The sequence below is a fragment of the Stigmatopora nigra genome, chromosome 17 (assembly GCF_051989575.1).
Source record: "Stigmatopora nigra isolate UIUO_SnigA chromosome 17, RoL_Snig_1.1, whole genome shotgun sequence".
Taxonomy (NCBI): domain Eukaryota; kingdom Metazoa; phylum Chordata; class Actinopteri; order Syngnathiformes; family Syngnathidae; genus Stigmatopora; species Stigmatopora nigra.
In genome coordinates this window covers 4,105,777-4,129,535 of record NC_135524.1, presented here as the reverse complement: position 1 = coordinate 4,129,535, position 23,759 = coordinate 4,105,777, and the positions used below count along the sequence as shown (strand labels likewise).

Below are 23,759 nucleotides of genomic sequence, written 5' to 3'. Positions count from 1 at the left end.
GATCCCTCTATGGTTCAACTCCTCCACTGGGACATTCGGTCGGTGCGCTGCCCTGCGAGGCTAAAATTAGCCACAAGCATATGCCAGAGGAGAGCGCTCGTCTCAAACACACCCTGAATCTCTTTGACTGTCTTTTATTCTTAATTTAGCAGAACCTTCTCTCTCTCTTGCTCAATGGTTCTGCTTGCCTTCACGTTCATCATTGGATGATGACTTAATGAGACGGAACAACTGACACAGAGAAAGTAGGAAACCGAAAACAAACAGGAGAGCGGTTGGGAATAAAAGCAGATATTCCTGTCTGATTTAACTGGTTAGGGAAATGAGCTGATTATGGTTGTTTATTTAGATGACAAGTGTTTCCAACCCTTCAATAACAAAAAAAAATGTCTAAGGGAACATTATTTGAACAAAAAGGCCATCTGACTGATCAATCAGATGCTGTATAGTGCAGAAATAATTGTCGGTAGAGTGCATATTACGCATAATGTAAGTGTATAGCTGGAAAAAAAAAACTGGCTGAAAATAGTGTTTCTTTAAAATCTGATGCAATAGGTTTTCTTAAAATACATTAAAAGATGAGAGAAAAGTGGCAACCCATTTTGGGAGGATTTACAGGTCGATGAAAGGTTCCATAGGATGCAAAGTGAGGATTATTAGTAGACATCTAAAAAACTACTCGGATGTTCTACTTGAAGGTTCCTTTATTAAACCTTATACACTTTTTAAAAATGATATATCGGTGAGCACATGCCGATAAACTAATTATTGTGATGCGTCATTATATGTAGAAATACACAGTTTATTGTCTTAGCCCTAGTTCACGAGTAGGAGGGAATTAAGTGCAAGACTAAGCTTTAAAATTCTAGAAAGATTTTTTTTCTTCTATACAATTGCTAAAGATTGCTTTGCTGGGAAACCTCCGCAACCGCTGGGTCATCCCTACCCGAGGACACGGAGGAAAGATGTGGAGACTAATTAGCACCGTGTGGAATTTGTTGAACTCGCTATTCCTTGAGATCTAATAATAGAAGAAGTTCTGCCTAACAAGGGTTTTCGATCTGTGGTGTGGATTTGGTGAGCTTAATTTGGATGAAGCATCAATTTGAGAGTTTTAACTTTGAATAGGAAGGAGCCAAGCATTCTTGGAGAAATGTTGATGTTGCAAAAGTGACGGAGAATCGGATCATTAAAAAAATAATGTGGTGAACCAAAGATGTTTATATAAAAGTAAGCTAAAGAGAGAAGTTAATTTCTAATGGTTGTGATGCAAGTGTAATTTCTAAGTAGTAATTATGGAACTCATAATGATGCATTGGTAAAGTGACAAAAGTGTCTCCTAAATTTAAAATGTCACATAAGAGTATTCTTAAGTGATGCTTTTTCTAAATATACCTAAGTCCATTTAGAAATATCCAAAAAGAATGTCCTTTTTCAATACATTCTACTTTTCTACTCAACGGCTTCTCATTCATGTGTGCCTGACTGAACCGAATTTGAATATTTAAATTTCCTCATTGTTTCCAGTCATTCAGTCTACACTAAACACCTGCTGCAGCACATTTCACAAAAAAAAAAAAAACTATGTAGTGAAAAAGACTAAAATGAATTCATCATTGTAAATGACTCATAAACAAATAACATACAAAAGAGTAACAGTATTAACTGACAGAATTCTGTCACAACGCCAAAAAACTTGAACCTATGTAAACACAATCTGACATTGCAACCAGGTTGAAGTGCTCTAAACCTTCATAACCCCCAAATATAGCTTTTTTTTTCATAAATAGACATCCACCATTTGAAGTTGTGACCATCACAATGGCACTGAAAATGATAGCATTCCAACAAAAGGTCATTTCCGATAAATTGAGCCATAATAAGTGATCTAGTTTTAAACATAGCAACTAGGTGGTTGATGACAGAGAGCCAAAAGGAAGCAACACCTCGTGCTGGCATCAGCAAAATACAGGCTTATGTTGCGTCAAGCTCTGGTTTGACCAGGGGCAAGGGCAAAGGTCAGCATAATCCTCTAATACAGAAGAGACGAGGAGCCAAGATATGATGTGATAGCAGCAAAGGGTCACACGGCGGTGCAGGACAGCCAGCTCACTCTATTCCCGTCGGGAGGACTTTTTCGCCAGTGAAATGAATTGTCACCATATAGGTCGAGTCGACAACTGCTGCAGTGCCTCTGCAATCTTAAATGTGAATTTGAACACATCGTACATGTAGGAATTGGTTGGATTTCTTCATATTGGGGGAACATGTGTTCAGATTTTTTGACCTTGAATGTTAGATACAAAAAGAAATGAGGGGAATATGATTTAAAATGAGAAGGGAAAAATCTGCTAATGAAAGTGACAAAAATTGTCTTAAAAGAAGAAAATCCACTTGTTAAAGATTTATCTCAGAATTGTTGCAGTTTAGATTTTAAGTTAGAGCATTTTGGTTCAAAATGACTATTTAAAAACAACATTTAAAGACTACTTTGGTTATTAATATCTGATATTTATATTTGTTTAAGACCTGCAAATTTAGATGGGGGAACTATGTAAAATATAAGAACTGATTTAAATGCCAAATACATTTTACAAATATTTTTTGTACAGTGACATTATATAATTGCAGCCCAATGAAAAATACAATGATGACTGCTATATATTTTTCATCACCAAATTTCTATGAAAAACAAAACTGAATTGTTATGTGAGTGGTTTTCATTAGACACAATTAGCCATTCATTTATGGGTCTTCAGTTAGACATGAGAGACCTCTTTTTCAGGTTATTAGGGATTAGTGAAGGACTTATTTAAAAAGGGGATTAAATCCATCACTGGCTATTACTTTGGACTTGAAAGATGACAAAAGAGCTTTCTGGAGCATAAACATAATAAATACCACAAATGTTAATTTTCTTTTGAAAAATATACATTATTCAGTAGTCTAAAGTGTATTTTATCTGGAATATACTAGTATGGAATAGGCTTCATGGTTAACGGACAAAAAATGCCAACCATAAGCATGTTGTATTGCCTTTATGTAGTTATTTACAATGAATAGGGTTTAAAAGTTCAAAGCAACTTCCCGTTTGCTTAAGGAAACTACTTAGTATGCAAATAAGCCTGGAATAGAAGGAAGGAGACAGGACACCGAGTTCAAACTGCATATTGAGTCGCGTTGTTGAAGCAATCAAGCCCCGCAGCACAAAGAGGAAAAAAGAGACTTCATTAGAAGGCAGATGTGTGATGGATGGATTCATTATGGGTGAAATTTACAGAAGCGCAAAACATATCCGTGTCTTCTTTCTAAGCTTGGACAAATGTTTAGTGTGAATTATAAATGTTGTTGTAGGAAAACGTTGGAATTTGATCAATGTTGGTGATGGATTAGTTTAGCATTAGGAGACATTCAATCCATTTGAAGTATTTTTTTGGGCTAAAAATTAAGTGAAATGATGCTTAGATCTAGAAGTGTTTACGTAAGTGTTAAAATCTTCGCCAGCATCACTTTTATGACATTTTAAATTAATTCAAATGTCACCAATGGCTAAAACCTGGAATAAAAGGAGAAGGTTCTTGCTTAGGAACAGCTGTATTGTGTAGGAACAAATTTTTCACGTTTTATCCTTTTCTATGGCCGTCAGCAGAATTGCCGTCCCTGGACTCGCCTATTTGCCATCTATTTTGGTCCTGTGAGCGTGATAACCTCAACACTTCTGCTCTGCCTTCCTAATGTGTGACGCTTTCACATTTATAGAGTCGGCATGTAGTTTGGGTACAGTTGCATTGGTAACAATGGCAAGACTGGAACATTAGCATGCCGTGTATGAAGCATATCGCATTAAGATGCTGGTGGGCTGCCGACACATGCAAAGAAAACCTAGTGTGGAGGTCATTTCAGGAGGCTGGGGACTGCAGATTTTGACTGTATGCACCAAAGGGGCTAAAACGTCAAGTAAATGTTTTCTCACGAGTGAGCAACAGACCCTGTGGTCCCTTAAAGTATTTTATTCTACCCAGCAATGCAAAAATAACTTGCCAATTAATAAGAATCAACAAAAAAAAATGGTCAATCCCAAAAGGATGATGACCTTTGCAATGTTTGATGGTGTTCGTGGAATAGGTTTTTAAACTAATTCAGTTTAGGCGTTAATAGGTGGGCCAAGCTCTCAATAGACTTGAGCTCAGGGGATAATGGTGCCACCACTTTGAATTGGTCAGCAGGTTTTTAGCTTACCTATGACCTTTGTATGAAAAGTGCAAAAAAAAATAGATGAGTCTAGCGCAGTCAATGAGGCAAAAAAAAACTCATCATAAAGTAACCTTAGTGCTTAAATTTACCATTTGCTCACAGATTTTTACTGCTCGCCGGTGACCTAAAAATGTCTCCTCAAACAAACTTAAATAAATACAGAAAGACAGAAAAAAACTGCTGTTGTTGCAAATATGTCTGTCACTGAAGCAAGAGAAGAAGGGAACTGTTTGAGCCCAAGTTATCTTTGTGCTAAGGAGGCAGTCGTGGTGGATTAATGCCCATGTGAGAGCGGGAGGGATTTGACTGGATTGCAAAGGATGACCCGCTGTGCTCATGTTAACATCAGGAAGATGAACCCTCCCCACGATTGGTTACACAGCAAAGGATGCATCTTCAGAGAGTACTTAGGGGTCCCACGGTATGATTCTAATCCTATGTATCCATTCTAAAAAAAGCAGTTCATCAACCCTCTTTGCCCCTCGAGCATCACTAACAAAAAATGTAAAAAAATGCTTCAATACCAGAAGATGGAAACAACTTTACCAGCCTGACATTTGCCTTCAGCTTCTATACTAACAAAGAGCAGACAGTAAACAGGGATGACAACATTTTTAGCAAACTGAAAATGTATGCTCTGCAAAATAGGATAATGAACTCTGCAAGTTGCAAGCCATCTGGCAAGCGCTCAGTTTCTCCAGCCCCGTCAACAGTTCCTTTTGGCAATTCTCAGTTCCAGCTGAGGCAGCCAAACACCTGTCATGAAACAGTAGTGGAGGAGGGCTGGTGAAATGTTGCAATCCAACAAATACCCTTAGGCTACTTGATCCTACTGGTAGTGTATCGATATAATCTCAAAAATGCACCGTCTGGTCTAACTTTCCTTCTCTACCTTTGTCTTCTTTTACATTGTGCCATCATCGGTGGTGACCACAGACTATTGACTAAGATGTAAACCACTGCAAGTCACTTAGTATTTAACAAGGTTTGGCACTACTAAAAAAGTTATCGTAACCTCGGTAAAATAATCCACCGTCTTCACCATGCTGTCTCTGACCTCAATCTCTTCTTGGATAAAATACAGGAAAACCATGTGCTTTTTCTGACGTCTTTCAACATACAACATGGCCTACATATTATCTTGAATATCTTCCCAAGACTATTATAGCTGTGTTGGTAGTGTGAAATAATCTAGCGTCATCAATTTTATAACGTGACAGCTTCAGTTTAGCAAATTTTAATCATTACATTCACAATAGGGAATTTAATGGTATTTTGATGGGAGTAAAACAACTAACGAGAAAGAATAAACGATGATTATCGCGTGGGGGCATGTTGGTTAGATAAATGGAGGCTGCTTGCACAAATCAAGCGCAACATTAACTCTTGGGAAGTGAAAACGCTAATAGTCAGTAGGCTCTGGAAAAAGAGTGCTACTCGTCTTAATCTCATAATAAAACAACTAAATGCTGCAATCTGTTTACAGTGCAAATAGTAGAAACAATCTAACCATTTGCCCAAGGATGGCTGCGTAGCCCCGCAAATGCCTACATAGGCCAAGCACCCCGTCAAGCAAAAATAAACCAGATTAGCCTAATCGCCATGCTTATCACTTCAGTCGACCTCCCAAGACCGTAGCTGCCATCCGTCTGCTTACTGTTGCGTGTACACTATCCTGCAGATTGGGTGGGGGGTGAGTGGGGATATCCCACTGTCACTGTTGTTAAAAAAATGAATAAATAAAGCAGGGATCTGGAACCTTTTTGATGGAAAGAGCCATAAACTATTCATATTTTTTTAAATGTTAATCCTTGAGAGCCATGCTCCGAATTTAAAAGTCAACATATATGAAAATGTGTGCCTTTTTTTAGTGACTTCACCACTTTTAAAGTCCAAAAGTCTCATAATTCTTTTGACAAGATTGTTACATTTTTGCTAATCAATGAGTATCAATGAGAAATTCTATACAAAAGAGTATAATGGAAAAAAATGATTATAAGGCACTGATATAACACCAGCAGTTTCCATAGTTTACATCACAGGTTAGTGGAGAGCCATATGCACCCATCAAAAGAGCCATATGTGGCTCCTGAGCTATAGGAAATAAAGGAATGGTAGCATTTTGAAAAACTGTTCACTTTTTGTGTTGTTTTTGATGTAGTCATTATTTGGTCTATGTATAGTGTTTTGTATTTGAAAAAAATCTGACAAAAATCCCATCTGAAAGGAACAAAATTCACCTGAAGTGAAAAGTTATGAATATATCTTTCAAAGCCCAAATTCTTGTCTTTTAGGGTGGTGAGTCATCAATCTTGCCGCAAGACTCTGCCAACATGTAACGACATAAATTTTGCTTCTTCACAATCTGGCAGGAGGGTGATTGGTTTGCACATCTCTCTCATACTTCAGAGGTTGTGATTTCAAATCCAAGGCTCCATTTTCTCCCTTTTCTAGTTATTCTGGATTTCTCCTACACTAAGAAAAATCATGATAGGTTAATAGAAAAGCTCAAAAAGACAATAGGATGATTTTGAAGAAATCCTATTGGATGTTTTAGAAGGAAGAGGCAGAGACGAAATTAAAAATACATTTACGGCTGATTCTAAAAATAAACTGACTGTAGGTGAACCATTGCAAGAGATGTTGATGGGGTCTGACTGTTGAGGGGCTACAGAAATATTTACATCCCCCTAAGCCAGCAAGAGAGGACACATGTTGAAAACTGTAGGGGTAGTAATTTGTAAAAATGACATATAAAACGGAACTATGTGAAATAATAGATAGAAAGAATTGTATCGTAATAGGTAAGATGACATCAGCAAAACTGTTTTCTTTGTCTAAGGAAGCAGACTCAAAGCTAATGAAAAATAGAAGAGCAAAGCGTAAAAAGCACTGAGCGTTAAAGTCACTGCTGCATGGATGAGTGCTCAGCAGCTTCGGACAGCGAGCACATTTACTTCTATGCATGCAGTTGTGAAATAGTGACCTTTTTTGCACTTTACGTATAAAAGTGTAGCTTTTCAGAAACAAGTGGAATAGGTTACAAGTTAAATTTAGCTCTCCGTTCACTGGAAGCAGTCTTATGAATCGTGTCTTGCATGTAAAAAAAAATGATCTGCATTTATTTCTGCCAAAAACAGAGCAGGGCTTAAGATAAGTACTTACAGGGGCAAATCAAAACAAAAACGTTGGGCAAATCCGCCAACTGACGTGAAACGAATGTGCATTGTGAGCTTGCAAAATGAGTCATTCACTACGACAAATATGACAAAAAGAGTTTACGACCACAATGTGGTAATCAGAAATGAGCACGCCATTGCATCAACAAACATTGCCTCCACGATTGAGTCCTTGCTAAACCCTGCAGGGAAATCAAACCTTACGTTTTTGCCGTGACGCACCACATCTCAACCTGCAAAATGTATTCGTGGCGTGAGATTATATGGAGATTAAGAATTTTGTGTAAAGCAGTGTTGATTAACCACATCTGGAAGTAACTCCTTGTCTGAAATCAGCCGTGTTATTGAGTTCGCTTGGTTATTTATGTTGAGTTATATTGATCTTAAGTCTACTTTTTCTAATGTAGTGCTTAGGTCTTGAAAGAAGTTACATGCTGTCGATTTCAGAAACGACAACTTGATGTAGTGTGGTCCCTCAAGAGAAGTGAAATGCTGTTTATATTGATTGATGTTTCCTTTTAATCGACTTATTCTAAAGCTTTGTTGTTGTTGGATAGTATGCTGCTGTTGCAGAAAAGGCTACTCAAAGGCAAAGTAATAAACATGAGTACCAAATAAGGCTTGAAAATATGGCTGAATTTGTCTATCATGTGATAATACAGTCTAATTGGAATAATTGGAATACATGTACAAATTAGCTTTTAGGAGATTAAATTATCCAACAACAAAGTATTTAGATTTGTTTTTGTAAATATATGAACTAAAGTGTAACATTTATTGCGCAGAATAACAACCCAGCATGACTGGCCATTATAGTCTACAAAAAAGAAAATATGTATTAATAACACTACTGGGATAAAAGAAAAATATTTTTCCAAGATAAAAAATCAATCACTTTATTTAGATCTAAACGTCAGAAAAATATACTATGAAACACATTGTGGTGCTTATAACACAGCATTTTTTTTTTAAACAGACAAAAAGTAAGAGTGCACTATTTAGTGTGATGCTAAAAATCAAGTTGTGTGTTATGTGAAAGGGGAAAAAATATCAGTAGCGCAAGAGAGTCGGCTCATGCCACCCTTAGGCGACGTGGTTGGGTAGATTCGCACGCTAACGTGACGTATCGCAGACTCTCACACACAACACACAGATGAGACGTCGCATCCAATCACGTCACACAGCAGGAAACACACACTGTGTGTCCTGCCACTAAATGGCATTTGAGTTGACATACTAATGAAGGCAGACTTCTTCTTCTAAATGTCACAGGCTGGCATCTGTGATCCATACATTGTGTACCCTTGCACAGCTTTGGTGCAACCACAGCATTAATTGCATCTTTAAATAGAGTCCGGTTTGCAATATGCTTAATTTTACAAGCTGTAATTGAAGATAACAACTTGTAGGAGCACATCAATCAAGATTAAAAATTATACACTTCCTTATGGCGAATCATTATGATGAAAAATATGCCAATTATATTATACCCAGTATTATTCATGGGTAAGTAGGTATGACCAAAAAAAACATGTACAATAGTTGGCTTAAATTTATTTTAGCAATTCCACTTACCGTTACGGCCAAATTTGTCAAAAATACTGCTATTTACAGTCTATATAATGCAATGAACACTATTTTTGGACTATAACTTGCAGTTTTTAACCCATACTTTGGCTAACCTTGCAATTTTATATAGAATTTGAAGTTAAATTGAGAGTGTTACTATAATTATACTGTAATAATCTAAATAACTGTTAATATATTACATTAATAGACATTTGGTCCGCGTATAGTATATCTCTATTTTACTGTAATTGCCATAATGCATGTTTTTTCCCCCAATTAAATGAATTACTTCCTCCCCATGTGATTTATGTTTACTTTTTTATTTCATTCTGCATATTTTGGCTTGTGCAATTTAGATTCGAAAAAATACAAGCAAATGTGATGAATCTTGAATATCATAGCAAACTATGTTATGTTGAGTTAAGCAATGCCTTTCGTTGTATTAATCTATTTGACTCCCTGTCTATTGTCGCTTCTTATCACATCTCAAGCCTCTGAAGCGTTGATTCAGCACGCTTGAGCAAACAAACTCAAAATGTGCGGTGCATTTTGCATAATCCTGCTCCGGAAGTCCAAACTACGACTGGTGTGTGTCTGTGTGTGTGTGTGCTTTGGCAACTTTACTTGCAGACATTTTATGTTTGTTGTGCACTGACAGCACGCTGAGTCATTGTAAGACAGACAATCAGCACCTTCAGCAGTGTGTTTACATAAGCTAGCGTGTGTGTGTGTGTGTGTGTGTATTAGTGCGCGTGTATAAGACAGACAATACTTCCGTTGAGGGAAAATGCAGTCGCAGTAATGCAGTTAGAAGTCATTTAGATACCTGGCTCAGCTGGAGTACTTTTCTCCTACTTACAGATCAATTGATTGACTAAATCTCTTCAATAACAGCCAAAAATGTGCATTGTTTTTATCTAACGGGCAAATTTATTCTTAATATATATTTAGTTTGACACAATTTATGTTGTTATATGTAAATTAGTCATTGTATTGGCTGAGGTAATCAATCCTCCTTTACTAAACTATGAAAGAATTTGACACCGTAATGCTACACTGCCTCGTTTGTAGTTACAAGCAATGGTCTGAATAGTTTTAGAATAAAGGAGAAGGAAAATGCATATGCAAGCAAGCAATTACATTATTGTGATGGATTACAGCAGTCAGAGGTGAGAGAAAGTTAAAGGGAAAAAAGGGAGTAAATATTGGAAATAAAACTGTGACATGATATTTTATAGGTATGTGTGGCACTCAGGATTGTGTTATAAAATTTAAAAAACATGAACATTGCAAAGCTAATTGGTCATTTTTATAGGTTGTTTAGATTTAGTATTGAAACGAGCGAAGGGAGCCAAATGCAATTTCAACTAATGTAAAAATGAGAAATACAGTATGACCGACCGACTAATCTGTCACTTTTTATCGTTATGTTGGACAAATTTATCGGAAACGAGAACAGAACGAATCTATGCAGTAATTCACTCTATGCAATTTCACTTAAAATCAAATTTGAAGGTGTACTAGTCAGCCTTTTCCTCAATACTACCTAATGTAATATCATAATTACTCCACCAAGAATTATTGCTGCTGCAGTTTACATTTCTGGGTATTAAAATAAATAATGACCAATTGTTCCACTATGGTTGGAAAGCTCCATAAAAAAAGATTATATTTGATCTTGAACATTTCTAAGCTTGCAAAAAAAAAAAAAACAGCTGTTATGTATTCAATTTGGAACACATTAGAAGCTGACATATTGCGTCTGGAGCAGCAAAAAAAAAGGCTAAACCTTCTCCCAAGGGAGCCCACTTTGCCGCCACCCGCCCAACCTGAGCCCATCGGCGGAGATGAGTATGGCAGAAGGCCCGATGTTCTTGCCGCCAGTGTTGCTGGATATAAACCAGAAGTGGCAGCGTCTACACGGCAGTTACATCTTTGTTCAAGAAACACTCTGTAAAACACAGAATGCCAGTCAAAGGAAAATGCAAAACAGCAGGCGGCGAACTAACGCTTTCCTACCCTGACTATATGCAAAGGTTTCCCATGATGCATCTTGGCATTTGGTATCACACTAACAACATTTGTCAAACCTGATAGCCTTACATGCATTCTCAAGAAGGAAATGTTTATTGCGTGCGTATTCTGTCCGCGTCTGTTGTTTATTTTGTCAAACAGTGGTGGCATATGTCATTGTTGATGATGTAAGGATCGTATTCATGAGGATTATGTCCGTACTCCAGATGTGTCGGATAGACATCATATTCTCCGGATAAATCTCAATTGGATTCTTCATATTGCGTGAAATAAAATCAGATACTTCTTGCAAACATCGCAAAAAAACATTTGAAATGACCTGCAGTGTGAACATAGCTTTCAAGTACTTTTGAGGATAACCCTTCAGCCAAATCCTATGTCATTTCTAATTCCCAGAAAATGCAGTTAAGCAGGAAAAGTGACATTTCCTCAACTAAAAAACAACCTCGCCAAAGTTGACAGCTTCTCCCCCTCCCTAACAATTGGCAATTCCTCACTCTCCTCGTTCCTCCATCTTAAGTCTGTGTGTCATCCTCAGCAGCTCACTGTCATTTCTCTATCACATAAATAACGTTACCCAGTCATCATACTTTCACCACCACCGCGACATCAACCAGCTCCATCCCTCCCCCACCTCTCACACAACGGCTATTCTTGTCTACAGTCTCGTCACTTCCTCCATCGAACGACTGTAACTCTCTTCTTTGTGGTTACCTTTAAAAAAAAAGTCCCTACATAAACTCCATCGGCACCTGATATCAAAATGTAGAAAATCTATTATTTTTATCGTTGGATTCCATTGACAATTGGACCGCTTAATTAAAATACATGTTAGTTTTCCCCAAATATTCCATACAATCCATCCAAGTTCAAAACAATGAAGATGGATAATGTCGAATTGATAGTAAAGCTTTAACAATGATAGCCAGGATTTATGGCGAGGAGCCAAGTGTGACTCATCCGAGATCGTACGTTACGAAACACTGTTCCAACGTGTCCTTCCGAAGGCCGCAGTATCGCCTTTGAAGCCCTTATGAAATAAACAAAAATCACCCCAGTTTGAAGTTTCCACTCCCTCATTTTTTCTCTCTCTCTCCCCCATTTTTTTAAGCCTTGTTTGTTTTGCTCGGCACGGCAAATGAGCAGTCAACCGCTCGGCACGACCTTCTCTGCGTAAGCTGCAATTTCCCTGAGCGCTGCACATCGCCATAATTACGCGCCAGCAAACAAACGAATGAATGATTGAGCGCACGCGTGTGCGCACGGCGGTGGGCCGCTCGCAAACACCAGCCTACCGGTTCCACTCTGCCTGGAAACTACATACTAGAGCGACCATTATTCCGAGAGGCATTGACAAGGAATTCCTGAATAATGAAGCTCATCATCTGCCTTGGCCCTAACGGCCTACCCTAATGGGTATCATCAGTATAAAGCAGCGGCAGACACAAGAATCGATTAACGATAGTAAGTTGTTGATTAATCGTGTCTTGATGAGTCCGAATGGAGTTCTTTCTAAAAGAAGACTGACTTTAAGAAGTTGAGCAACATCCATGAAGGCAGACACTCGTACTGTACGATAATGGAAAACAAATCTATCACGATAAAGCCATATTTCTCACTATATCGTAAACAGAAGGTGCAAAGTCGTGTATATGCGTATGTATATGTGTGTGTGTATATACATGTGAATTTATGTGTATATATGTGTATATATGTGTATATATGTGTATATACGTGTATATACATGTATATGTGTGTATATATGTATGTATGTATATATATGTATGTATGTATATATATGTATGTATGTATATATATGTATGTATATATGTATGTATGTATATATGTATGTATATATGTATGTATATATGTATGTATATATGTATGTATATATGTATACAAACAATGGTTTGTTTGCATTAAAAATGAATGTGTATTATAAGTCAAGGTTGCTTTTGATATAATTTTTCTCCAATTTATTGCGAGCTAACGGTTTCAAAGCAGGCATGTGGGTGTTCAGTGTCCTGTGAAAATAACAGGGAAGTATGACTTTTTATATATGCTGCGTTGCATGCATCCGATAAAATAACATGAACATTCTTGTAAGGAAACGGTAGCTAGTTTACAAAAAAAAATAGAGGCATATTAGAGTGTCTCTGCAACGCCTTTTTTGAAGGCTGCGTGATGCTGCAGTCACAGTAAACTGATGAGCTCTTAACAAAATGGGATGGGCTGGCGGGAAGACGTGTGCGTGCTTGTATGTGTCGGAGTCGCCCCGCGCAATAAGACAGGCAGAAAGATGGAAAGGATTTTTTTTGTCTTGATCTGTCTGTAGTGTATCATTAAGCATGGAAGATTTGTGTTATGTACGGGAAATTCTAGTTCTGTCTTCTTGGAGGGCTTTCAGTGTACTTTTCAGATAAAACCTGAATCGTGGAAACAGTGTGTATATGTTTCTATATATGTATGCTCAATTTAATTAAACTTAAGGGTCTAAGAGGGGCTAAATAAGAGATTATTTTTTGATACATTCAGTTCATTTGAACTGGCAAGAATAGCCAGCAGTAGATGTCTAATTTATTTCAAATGATTTGGCTTTCCCTTTCAAAAATGGATTAAAAATCGAAAGATATGCTCAAAATGGCATTTTGAGAGGTTTCTTCTTGATAAGTAATTTTATGGGAAATAGGTGTGGTCTGAATTTGTGATATCCCAATCCAATACTTGGTTTTGGAGTATTAATACTTGACTTTTTTTCCTTTCGGATGTTATGGTGGTGTAATTGGAGCATAACGAAGGGGTTTCAGCCCAGTTCTGTGAGACTGTTGACGAGGCAGATGGAGCAAAGAGGTGGTGGCAAAATGAGGAGGGGGGTTAGCAGTGAAGGACAGTGACGTGCATGCCGGATGACGACTCTTCGTCAGTTAGACACTTAAGAGTGGCTGGCTGGCTGGCTGACTAACTGAATGAAATTGACGATGGTTCAAGGCGTTGGAGAATGCATTTGTTCTCCCCTTATAAGCACATGTCCTTTATCTGACACCTAACCTCATATGACAGCCTGGAATTTTTACACTCTGCGTGCTCACAGCAGCTCCTGAAGATGTGTTGACTCTGTTATTGTGTTGGCGTATGTGTCGTGGTGGGTTAGAGGGGGCTTTTCTGTGGCCTTAACGCCTCCATATCATGGCATTTCTTCATTACAGCGCTTTCAAACAACACCAGCGGAACATTCGTTCATTCATTGGTTTATTACGCATGCTATTTGTTTCTAGTTGGGGTCTGGATCACCTCACAGTCCTCCCACAGACTCTGGGTGGCTCATCTGGAATGTTAATCAGCTTCCCACATAGCCAGCATGCCGAGGACATAGCAACAGCACATTTGGAGGAAGCAAATAGTAGTATAGTTCATTTAATATACCGTTTATTTAACTATCTGACTCTCTGGCTACTATAATGTCTAAATGAGAGGCCTCTTGGAGGACCGTTTCTGGTGGAAAATGGTGGAAATTGGCTGCTTTAGTGGGTTTTGAACACTTTCTACTTCATTGGTCAGCGTCACAAGAGCTTGAAATTGAACTCACGGCCCAGTACTTTTATCTACGCAGATTCATTTACGGCCGACATTTATCTTGGAAAAAGGCTCCAGCCACAGCCATTCCGACCCTTGCAGCAGTGCTCGGTCAAGCGTGAGGTGCACACCCAAAGAATGTCGATTGATGATGTGATACGCATGACGCCAACAACAATAACAAACAAGGCACAAGGTCCGACAAGGACACTGAGGGGCTTGGGTGAACTACAAATACATGCTTGTTGACAAGTCCTCTCAAATCGCAGGTGTCGAACTCAAGGGGCTAAATTTAAAAATGAATACATCTAATTTACCATTGTATTACATTTTTTGATGATTCAAGTGTATGTAATGGATGTAAATCAAATTAAAAAATGATAAATACATTTAAAAATGGTTTACTGGCCTTTAGAATTAAAAAAAGACTATGAGTTCATAAAGAAATAAAAGAAAGTATAAATATGTATATACACTAAAAAATACTTGCTAATGCAACTGTTCAAAGTAAGGTTTTTTTTTTTGGAAATGTGTTTTCTCCTCTCGTATCCGTGCTAATTTTGCTGCTATTTCTGAAAATTGGTTACGGATTGCATCACTCCGAAGCGAAATAGCAAAGAGAAAAAAATAATAATCACACTTAATGTACACTTAAATCCCCTGTATTCCTTGTGGTGGATTTAAAAATGTAAAAAAATATTATTGATTAATTATTTGATAGTGCCTAATTGTTTCACAATGCAGCCCTCATACTTTAATTCTAATTATAACACCCTGGTTCAATACTTAGCTATCCGACATATCTCAAGACTTAAGTTATGGTGAATTAAACATGATATTTGACGCCGCTACGTCAGGATATGCTGCTACCGTGCCCAGAATCTAACTCCAAACCCTATCACCGTACACCCCACATCGACCCGAAATCGTCGTACTCACCTCCTCCCACTGGTGGATGTATCGGATGAGTCGAGACAGTCTCAACAGGCGCAGCAGGCTGAGAATCTTGGTGAAACGGACGATGCGGAGCGCACGTGCCGTCTTGTAGACCTCCGAGTCGAAGCCTTTCTCCACAATCAAAAAGATATAATCCACCGGAATGGAAGAGAGAAAGTCCACCACAAACCAGCTCTTCAGGTAGTTCATCTTGATGACTTTGGGGTCCAGGATAATTTCAGAGCTTTCCTCGTTGACTATTCCCGTCCTGAAGTTCATGACCAAGTCCACAAGGAAGATGGTGTCCGAGGCCACGTTAAATATAAGCCAGGTGGTGGTGGTCTGCTCTGAGAAGAAGGTTATTCCTACAGGAATGATGATTAGATTCCCCATCATCATGATGAGCATTATCAAGTCCCAGTAGAACCTGCAAAGACAAGAAATGTAATGAATCATTATTTCAAAATAAAAGGGATGCCTGCCTCCTCAAGCATTTTATTTTATGTAAAAAATAAGTCTAATAATATTTAGGGGTTAAATTGGCATAATTTATCTTGAATGATACAAAACCACATCAATCATTTTCCATAGCCAAGAACAGTAAACCAAATCCATCGATTTCATGTTTCTCGCTAAAATAATATCCGTATACATCAAATTTCTGTCCAAATATCATGTTTTTTTTAGCTATTTCTCACAGACATAAACTCTGCTGTGTAGTAAGAGAGCAAGTCATTGGTCCAGGCTGTGTTAACGGCCCCTGCAAGCCATTCATCAAGCCCTCAGAGGATCCCCAGACCGGCGATAAGATCTGAAAATAGATGCTTTCAAGGCATTCTATCTAGCGGCAACTAAAAACTCCCCTCTGACGCCATCCTCCGAGGGTGAAAATCGACTAGCTGGCTTGCTAAACTGGCAGGCCGCCTGTGCTTGTGCTGGCAGTCTGGACCGGCAGTAATGGATCTGTTTGAATTAATTAAGCCGCGGCCTCGGCTTCATAAATATACCCGCAGATCGCATGTCCGATAATTGTCTTCAATTAAAGCTAAACAGCGGCCCTCCAGGCGCTGCGGAAAATAGCAGCGTGGTTATTCTTACATGGTATGTTTGGCCTTGACTCGGCAGAGAACCTTCGACGGTGCGTCCGAGCCATTATTCTTACGACGGACTGCAGCTAAATGGACCTTGAGCCTGACAACTCTGTTATTCTTCTTAAACATGAACGTAGTAGGTGAGAGGTCATTTCAAAAGAAGAAGAAATATAGGATTCCAATAGATTAAAGTTCAATTTGGATTAGTTTCAGTCTTGTAAGCGGTAATTTGATGAAGTTATTATATGAGGTATGTAAAAATCAACTGTATTTTAAATGGGTTCAAATTTGAAATGTAAAAAAAATCCTGTAAAAAAGGGTTGGAAATTATCAAATGTATTCATTAGCACAACAGATCCAGACAATTTACAGCATTACCCATTCCAAATGTGTAAATTCCATTCCATTGGCATTAATTTTCTTAAAAACTTTCTGTAAATGCTCATCTTTAAATGCCAACATTTATACTGGGAGGGGCATTGGCAATGGCATCCAATGGGTTCAATATGATTCTGTGATTGGCACACGGCCGTTTGGTTTCCAAGAGCTGGTCGCCAAGCGTGACGATGCAGTCAACCACACTTAACAGTGTGCGTAGCTCTCTCTACATCATTGAATTAAGCTTGCTTGCTTTAACACTTCAGCTGAGATCCACGCACGGCACACTGCGCAGTCCGGCGTAAAACGTGCCCAGTTCAGACTGCAGCCTTACTAAAAATCTATACTCCTCATTGTATTGTCACAATCAATCAATGGTAAAAGCGCAACCTCCGTCTGAAATTGCTTTGCTTAATTGGCGCAAAATGAAAAGTTTCCAGAGTATCTTGGGAGGCCAAAGACACCATCACCTGGTAACAGTTTTGGAAAAGAAAAACAGAGATGACTGTGTTAGAGATATTTTCCCACCTGCTTTTTTGCGTAAACCTGGAATTTGTTTTCATTTTGGAAGGTTGTATCATAGCTAAATCTTTGTAAATTCTGCAAAAAAAAGCAATTTTGCAGTTTTTTCAGTCACAGTTAGTGCATAGCTTGGAATTCAAAGATAAAAAAGTAATAAAAATACTCCCAATTCAGAGGTAGTCTACAGAATGGGTACACATTTTAAAAGGGTGGTAAATCTCTTGTTTTTCTTCTTTTTATGGGGCTTTTGTATCTAAAAAAAACACTTTTGTCAAGACAGAAATAAAGCCAAGGGTAAAATGTCCTTTCTGTGCACAGGGTTTTTCATGACCAATAATACTATTAATAAAAACATTTAATGAAGTGTTTCTGTACTATAAAATCCCATTCCTGATGGCTAGCCAATTTCTATTTATTTATTTTGCAGGTGGTTTAATTAACAGAATCTCAAAGTGAAACAGAATGTAATTAGTCTAATCCAGCATGATGGCATAAGAGTTCAAATAGTCAAGTCTGACCGAACACCTGCTTTTGACATCTACATTGATCCCCTTTAGATGAATCGGTCATCTTTTCATGGATAATTGCCAAAGCATCATTATAGTCCTCTTACAGACAAGAATCAATACAGTGCTATTTATAGAGTCACTAGCAGGAAGCCTTTGCTGAGGGAGAAAATGCATGCTGAATGTCTCCAAAATTGGCACAGGAACACCTTTTGCAAAAGCCAAGTAACGGTAGCTTAGCTGTGAATAGTCATACTAAACTGTGAATGTGAGAAAGCATGAAAATTGGCCATGGCACACTTGCCTAAAAACACTGACGCACTAGGATGCCTTTCAAAAGGACGACAAAGGCCACTCTCTCTCTTTAGCGTGAGGAAAGGTATATGAGACCCCGCATGTGGGACCTCTCCAAAAACCTATGAATAATGTATACTACTAACCTGCCATTAATCTTTAAGAAGCCAGGCTGTAGCAGAGGATATGGTGGCTGTTACATTTCAAGTGAAGGGATATACTGCAAGTCATTACTAATACTGTGGTGTTTTTTGTTAGTTTGTTTTGTTTTGATTTTTTGGGGGTAGGCATAAATGATGAAAGCGACACCCTGAATGCGAAGAGAGACAACAGCAACCCACACTTGGTCACGACACGAAAGCTAGCTTGTCGAGGAAAGCAATTTCTCAGGCGACTCCTCTCATAAAATGCCCTTTGGTATATGTCAGGCCGATGGTACACACTGTAAGTCAAAAAGGGGAATAAAAAATGTCCAAACTGATTCCTAGAATCTTTTTTGCCATGTCCTTAATCCATTAGTTTAGCTTTTGGAGAAAAACAAACTTATCTCATGTTAAAATTTGTTAAACAAGCGAACTAACTGGCCTCAATAAGTTATGTCATTTTAGTGTTTCTTGACTTTTGTCGAAACGTGTTTACGATGACGAATTGACATTTCTGACGGTTTTATTCAATGCTTCGTATGACAAAGAAAATTAGCCAAGTTGTACACTTTGGCCATTTTAAAGCAGCAAGGGTCAATCTCCTTACATAATGGTATGCAGAAGCCCCTAAGCTCACAGACAGCTAATCCTTGACCACCACCATTAGTGTGCATAGGGTGCACGTGCATTTCATCTATCCTATGCATCAATATTTTTGTCAACCCAAAACACATATGCACAGATCTTGACTCAAAAAGTCCAATTAAAAAAAAATGTGGCTAGCGGTGTATGCAGAATTTGCAATGCAAATCTGCAGATGGAGGCCTCATAGTCATTTTGGTTTGTTTTGACAGTCAACAACAGTTTGAAACGCTTGCTAACAACACCTACGGAAACACAAGGACCCTAGCATACTATGTGAGCCACTGAGTTTTTATATTCTAGTGTATACTGGTAAACAACGTTTGAATTATTGCTGCTGGGCTTGCTAGCTTTGATTTCAGGACCACAGACAGTTCTCTTGGTTAGGAGTAGGCTCCACAGTAGAGGTGTCCGAATCTTTTTATCATATTTTTGCCTGAAAATAGTCTTTTTCCTCAATCTTTCCATATCTCATGACTGTATTAAATGGGAGAAAAATAGAATAACCAGAACATTCTAAAAACCTAGAACATCTCTACTAACTCCAGGGAAAAGCTGCACAGGTTATAGCATGCAGGATGAGAGCTCGGATGAGTGAGATGCCTTAATTGGTGAAATGGACCGTGAGCTGGCCGCCAAACTGCACCTGATTTCACTGGTGGAATTAGATGAGGCGGTCCAACCACCAGAGCATCCATCGTCACACCGTGAGATTATTTTCCGTCACATTACAGACCTTTTGCTCTTTTCTTAATTTTTTAGACGGGTAGATTTTAATTTGTTATGGAATGATGGAGCATTTTGGTCTATTACAAATGGAAAATTTCAGTATAGAAATACAGCAACACTATAGAATTACAAAATTCCTGTATCAACAAATGACAGGTATCCTAAAGGCCTCGTCAAACATTTTAGAGTCACAGAGTCTATTAATCCATAAACCTATTCTTGTCAAAAGTATTTAGATGAACAATGAGTATACAAAGTATCACAATATATCCACCTATCAATATACTGTCACACCCCTACTCACAATCACATGCACCCCACATTGCCCTCATTGAACCCGTGGGGAAAAACAGAATCACAGACCCATTCAAACCCCGACACTCAAGAAAGCGAGGCACCAGCGCCACCCACTAGGACACCATGTCGAGCAGATGTCTCTCTAACACTTCACGCTCGAGCCCCATTCCATCCCTCGCCCCATGGGTTTCCCACCCTCCAAAAATGGCAGATGAGAGGTCCAACTAAAAAAGACAGGTCTCAAGCCCCCCTCCCAATCTCCCCTGTCGTCATCTCCCCTCCTGCCATGCATCGAAGTAGTTCACCAGGTACAATGACTATGTTGGTGCATTGGCAGGTCGAATCTCGCCCGCACGAGCTGCAATATGTCGCAACAAAAACACGACACGCGCGCAAGCAGACACGCGCGCGCACTGAGCGACGGTGCGCGTTTTCGTTGCGTTGCGTTCAAGGACGTTTGTGCGATGCAGCAAAATGCCGCAATGAAACGCGTGCTTTATAGCAAGATGCGCGTGGAAGCTCACAGAGACCCCCCAGAGGTGATCGGAGAAGGGGGCGGTGTACGATAGGTGGTGCGTGCAGGTGTTTTACCTAAAATCGCTGTACGGGTGAATGATCCAGTAGCCGGCCGTCTGCACACGCTCCTGCTCCTTCTCCACCGCTTTCTGGCTGCCGAACATCCGCAGGGAGAACTTATTGACTCCAGGCTGCATCATGGCCCCAAATTGCCTCTGCATGAACCCGTGTTGCCTGGCTGCCGCCTCCAGGTCGTCGAAGCCCACCATGGCCTCGTCTCGCTCCCCCTTAAAGCCCACCGAGTTGCCGTGCTCCTTAGTGTCCTTTCCGCCCGTGCTGTTATTCTTTTGGATGGAGTCCTGCCTCTGGAAGGCGTTATTCCCATCCGATTTCTCCTCCTTGGCACCGGAGAACGAGTTGGGTTTGTCCTCCATGGCTGCGTGCGCTAGAAGGGGGGCCGGGGAGGTGGAGGGAGGGGGGCTGAAGAGCGGAGAGGTGATGCTCTCTCCACCGGTTGTCCTTCACAGTGTTTCGGCGTTGGCTCTGCTGGCCCTGCTTTGGTTCTGCTGCTGCCTATGCTGCCTCTTCTGCCTCTGCTGCTGATGATGATGATGCTGCTGCCGCAAACACCGGAGCCCGAGTGGCCGACAGCCCTCCCCTGCTCACTGGATCACTTTTCTTGGGTTACCGCCATCTACCGACGGGCGCTGGCCCCGAAACGTCCGAGCACGCACACACAGACAGACACGAGGATGGTCTGTCTCACTGCGGCTTCAACCTGCACACGAGCCTGCAACTTATTTACATAATCATGCTGGTCAAATGCCTCCTCCCACTCGTATACAGTTTCAAACTAAAATGCATGCACGTTTAATGCATTTGATCCATTCTAGAATGTTTGGGAGCCTTTTTAACATGGAGAGAAAGCCATAAACAATTCATGATTGCAAATTCCTTGAGAGATATAATCAGGATTTAAAAGGAAATGCATGGACATGCATGCATTTGAGTCATTTTACTGCATTTAAAGTAGGGAAAGTCTCTGACATGTTTTGATAACATTGCAAAGCAATTAGGATCAATGAGAGTATGCATGAATTAGATTATAATGGAAAATAAATATGATTAAAGTGACCTTAGTGCAGGGGTGGGCAAACCAGTCCTCAAGGCCCCCTCTAGGTGCAGGTTTTTGTTCTAACCGATCCAGATAGTTTCATCAATGGGGTTTCTGTAGAAACAAGAAGCACCTGACTGCAATACATTGATTGTACTTGGATGACACCGGATTGGTTAAAAGATTTCTTCTTTATGGGTTGGAAGGAAAATCTATAACTGCATTGTGGAATAGTATGCCACCCCTGGCCTAGAGGTAGTTGGCAATGGTGTTTTGCATCAATGTAAACGTCAAATCTATTTAACATGGAAGGGATGGCAGTAAACAATTGACAATCACATAGAATTTCAATGTCAGATTTCCCAGTTCAAATAGATTTGACATTTAGCAGTAGATAACAAATAAAAAGAGTAAAGTGATACTTTAGTTCACTTTCATTTTAAAATACAAAAGTATTGGATTTATAAGACAAAAAAAGTTATTATCATAATGGTAATTGTCCAAAAATATATACTTTTTAAAGTATAAACATGTTAAAAGTAGAATAACAATGAAATATTTAAACTTAACTTGCTAATTGTATGAAAATCAAGTTTAAAAAGTTTAAATATGGGATTTTTCAAAGTTAGAATAATAAGAAATAATTTTAATATTCATAACAGCAGCAACATCTAGTTCAGTGCAGCTGGCTTTCTAGATGACCGGGCAGCATATTAGCTCAGATGTTTTGCATGTTTGCTTTTGGATTATTATGTAACAATCCAAATGTTGCCCTAATTGAAACAGACTTCCTTTCATTTATTTCCTCCTGTGTGTATTTTTTTTTTCAATTTGTGTTTGCATTGGGTTGGATTAGTTGATATGCCAACTGTTCAACTCCTTGTGTAACTTCACTTCCGCAGTTCGTGGTGCCAGGGCAAGGGAGGAAAGGACAGAGTGGGAGGAGGGTCACTAAAAGAGAAAGATTGCATAAGATTTATGGCTTTAAGCAATACTGATATTGAAAGAAGTGCAAATCCCCAAAGTACATGTCAGAGGAGAAGAAAAAATATATTTTGGGGGTCAAAGAGTCTCATGAAGTGATGGACTGCATGCTTGTATTTGTAAAGAAGGCAGGAGAACTAGTAGTTTTTTATTTATAAATATTTTAAATGACTACTGAACATAACTAAAGATTTTTTTAAATAATATTAGTCCAGAGAGTTAAGTTATTAAAAAAATTGTATTGTCAATGAATGATTTGTAGGGAAAATATTGTTAAAGACGGAAATAAAGAATTATTTCAGTTGAATTCGTGTGTGACTTTTTCATTTGTCAAACAAGAAAATATAGTCAAATGTGCATTCTTGCTTCAAATGCAAATATTGAAAACTGAAAACACATTGAAAGAAAATGTGGCCTTCCACCACCGAGCACAATGTTCCGTCTGCTGCTCTCTGATTGGCCAGGCTAAAATTGCATTGTGTCTCTAAGATTACATCCCAGTCATCTCTGCTTACGGTCAATAGCTCATCTTGACGTGAACCATTTCATAGGCCTGCACTGGCAGCTATTACTTATGCCACAAATAGCATCAGCCGCCAACAGAATGGCAGCATTGCGTTACAGCCCCCCCAAACACCACTTCCATTTATTTTGTTATTTTTTTGCAAGTCATTGGTTGTCAGAGTGGTTAAAAGAAAGACTGAGCTGTTGTTTAAAACATTTAAACTTGCATACTGTGACCTCAATGGGGTTTTGATGGGAAAAAAACAACAACAACAACACATTTTTCCTCAGGCTACACATGACAAGTAATTCTAGCATCGTCATTGGACTACCGCCCATGCCGGACTGACTATTTTAATTAAAGTGTGATCGGGGTTGGGAGGAGTAGCGTTCTAATGGGATTGCGGGTTTGGGCCGTCTCCAGGCCGAAGCGATCAGGCTATCGCAGAGCGCAGGGGATGATGCTGGACGGAAACCAACCCGGACAATAGGTT

At 39.1% G+C, this 23,759-nt stretch overlaps 1 protein-coding gene across 2 annotated transcripts in view; it reads right to left on the bottom strand.

Moving 5' to 3' along the window:
* Window positions 1-22,039, bottom strand: part of hcn1 (hyperpolarization activated cyclic nucleotide-gated potassium channel 1) — a 45,895-nt gene extending 23,856 nt beyond the window's left edge. Inside the window, exons 1-3 of one of the 2 annotated variants that reach the window (XM_077737125.1) lie at window positions 21,799-22,039; window positions 20,739-21,441; window positions 15,549-15,972 (exon numbers count right to left, since the gene is read on the bottom strand). In XM_077737125.1, the coding sequence (XP_077593251.1) occupies window positions 15,549-15,972; window positions 20,739-21,097 (783 nt within the window). In that variant the 5' untranslated portion in view covers window positions 21,098-21,441; window positions 21,799-22,039. The remainder of the gene's footprint in view (window positions 1-15,548; window positions 15,973-20,738; window positions 21,442-21,798) is intronic. The other variant, XM_077737128.1, reaches the window with a different exon arrangement.
* Between the last annotated feature and the right edge of the window lie 1,720 nt (window positions 22,040-23,759).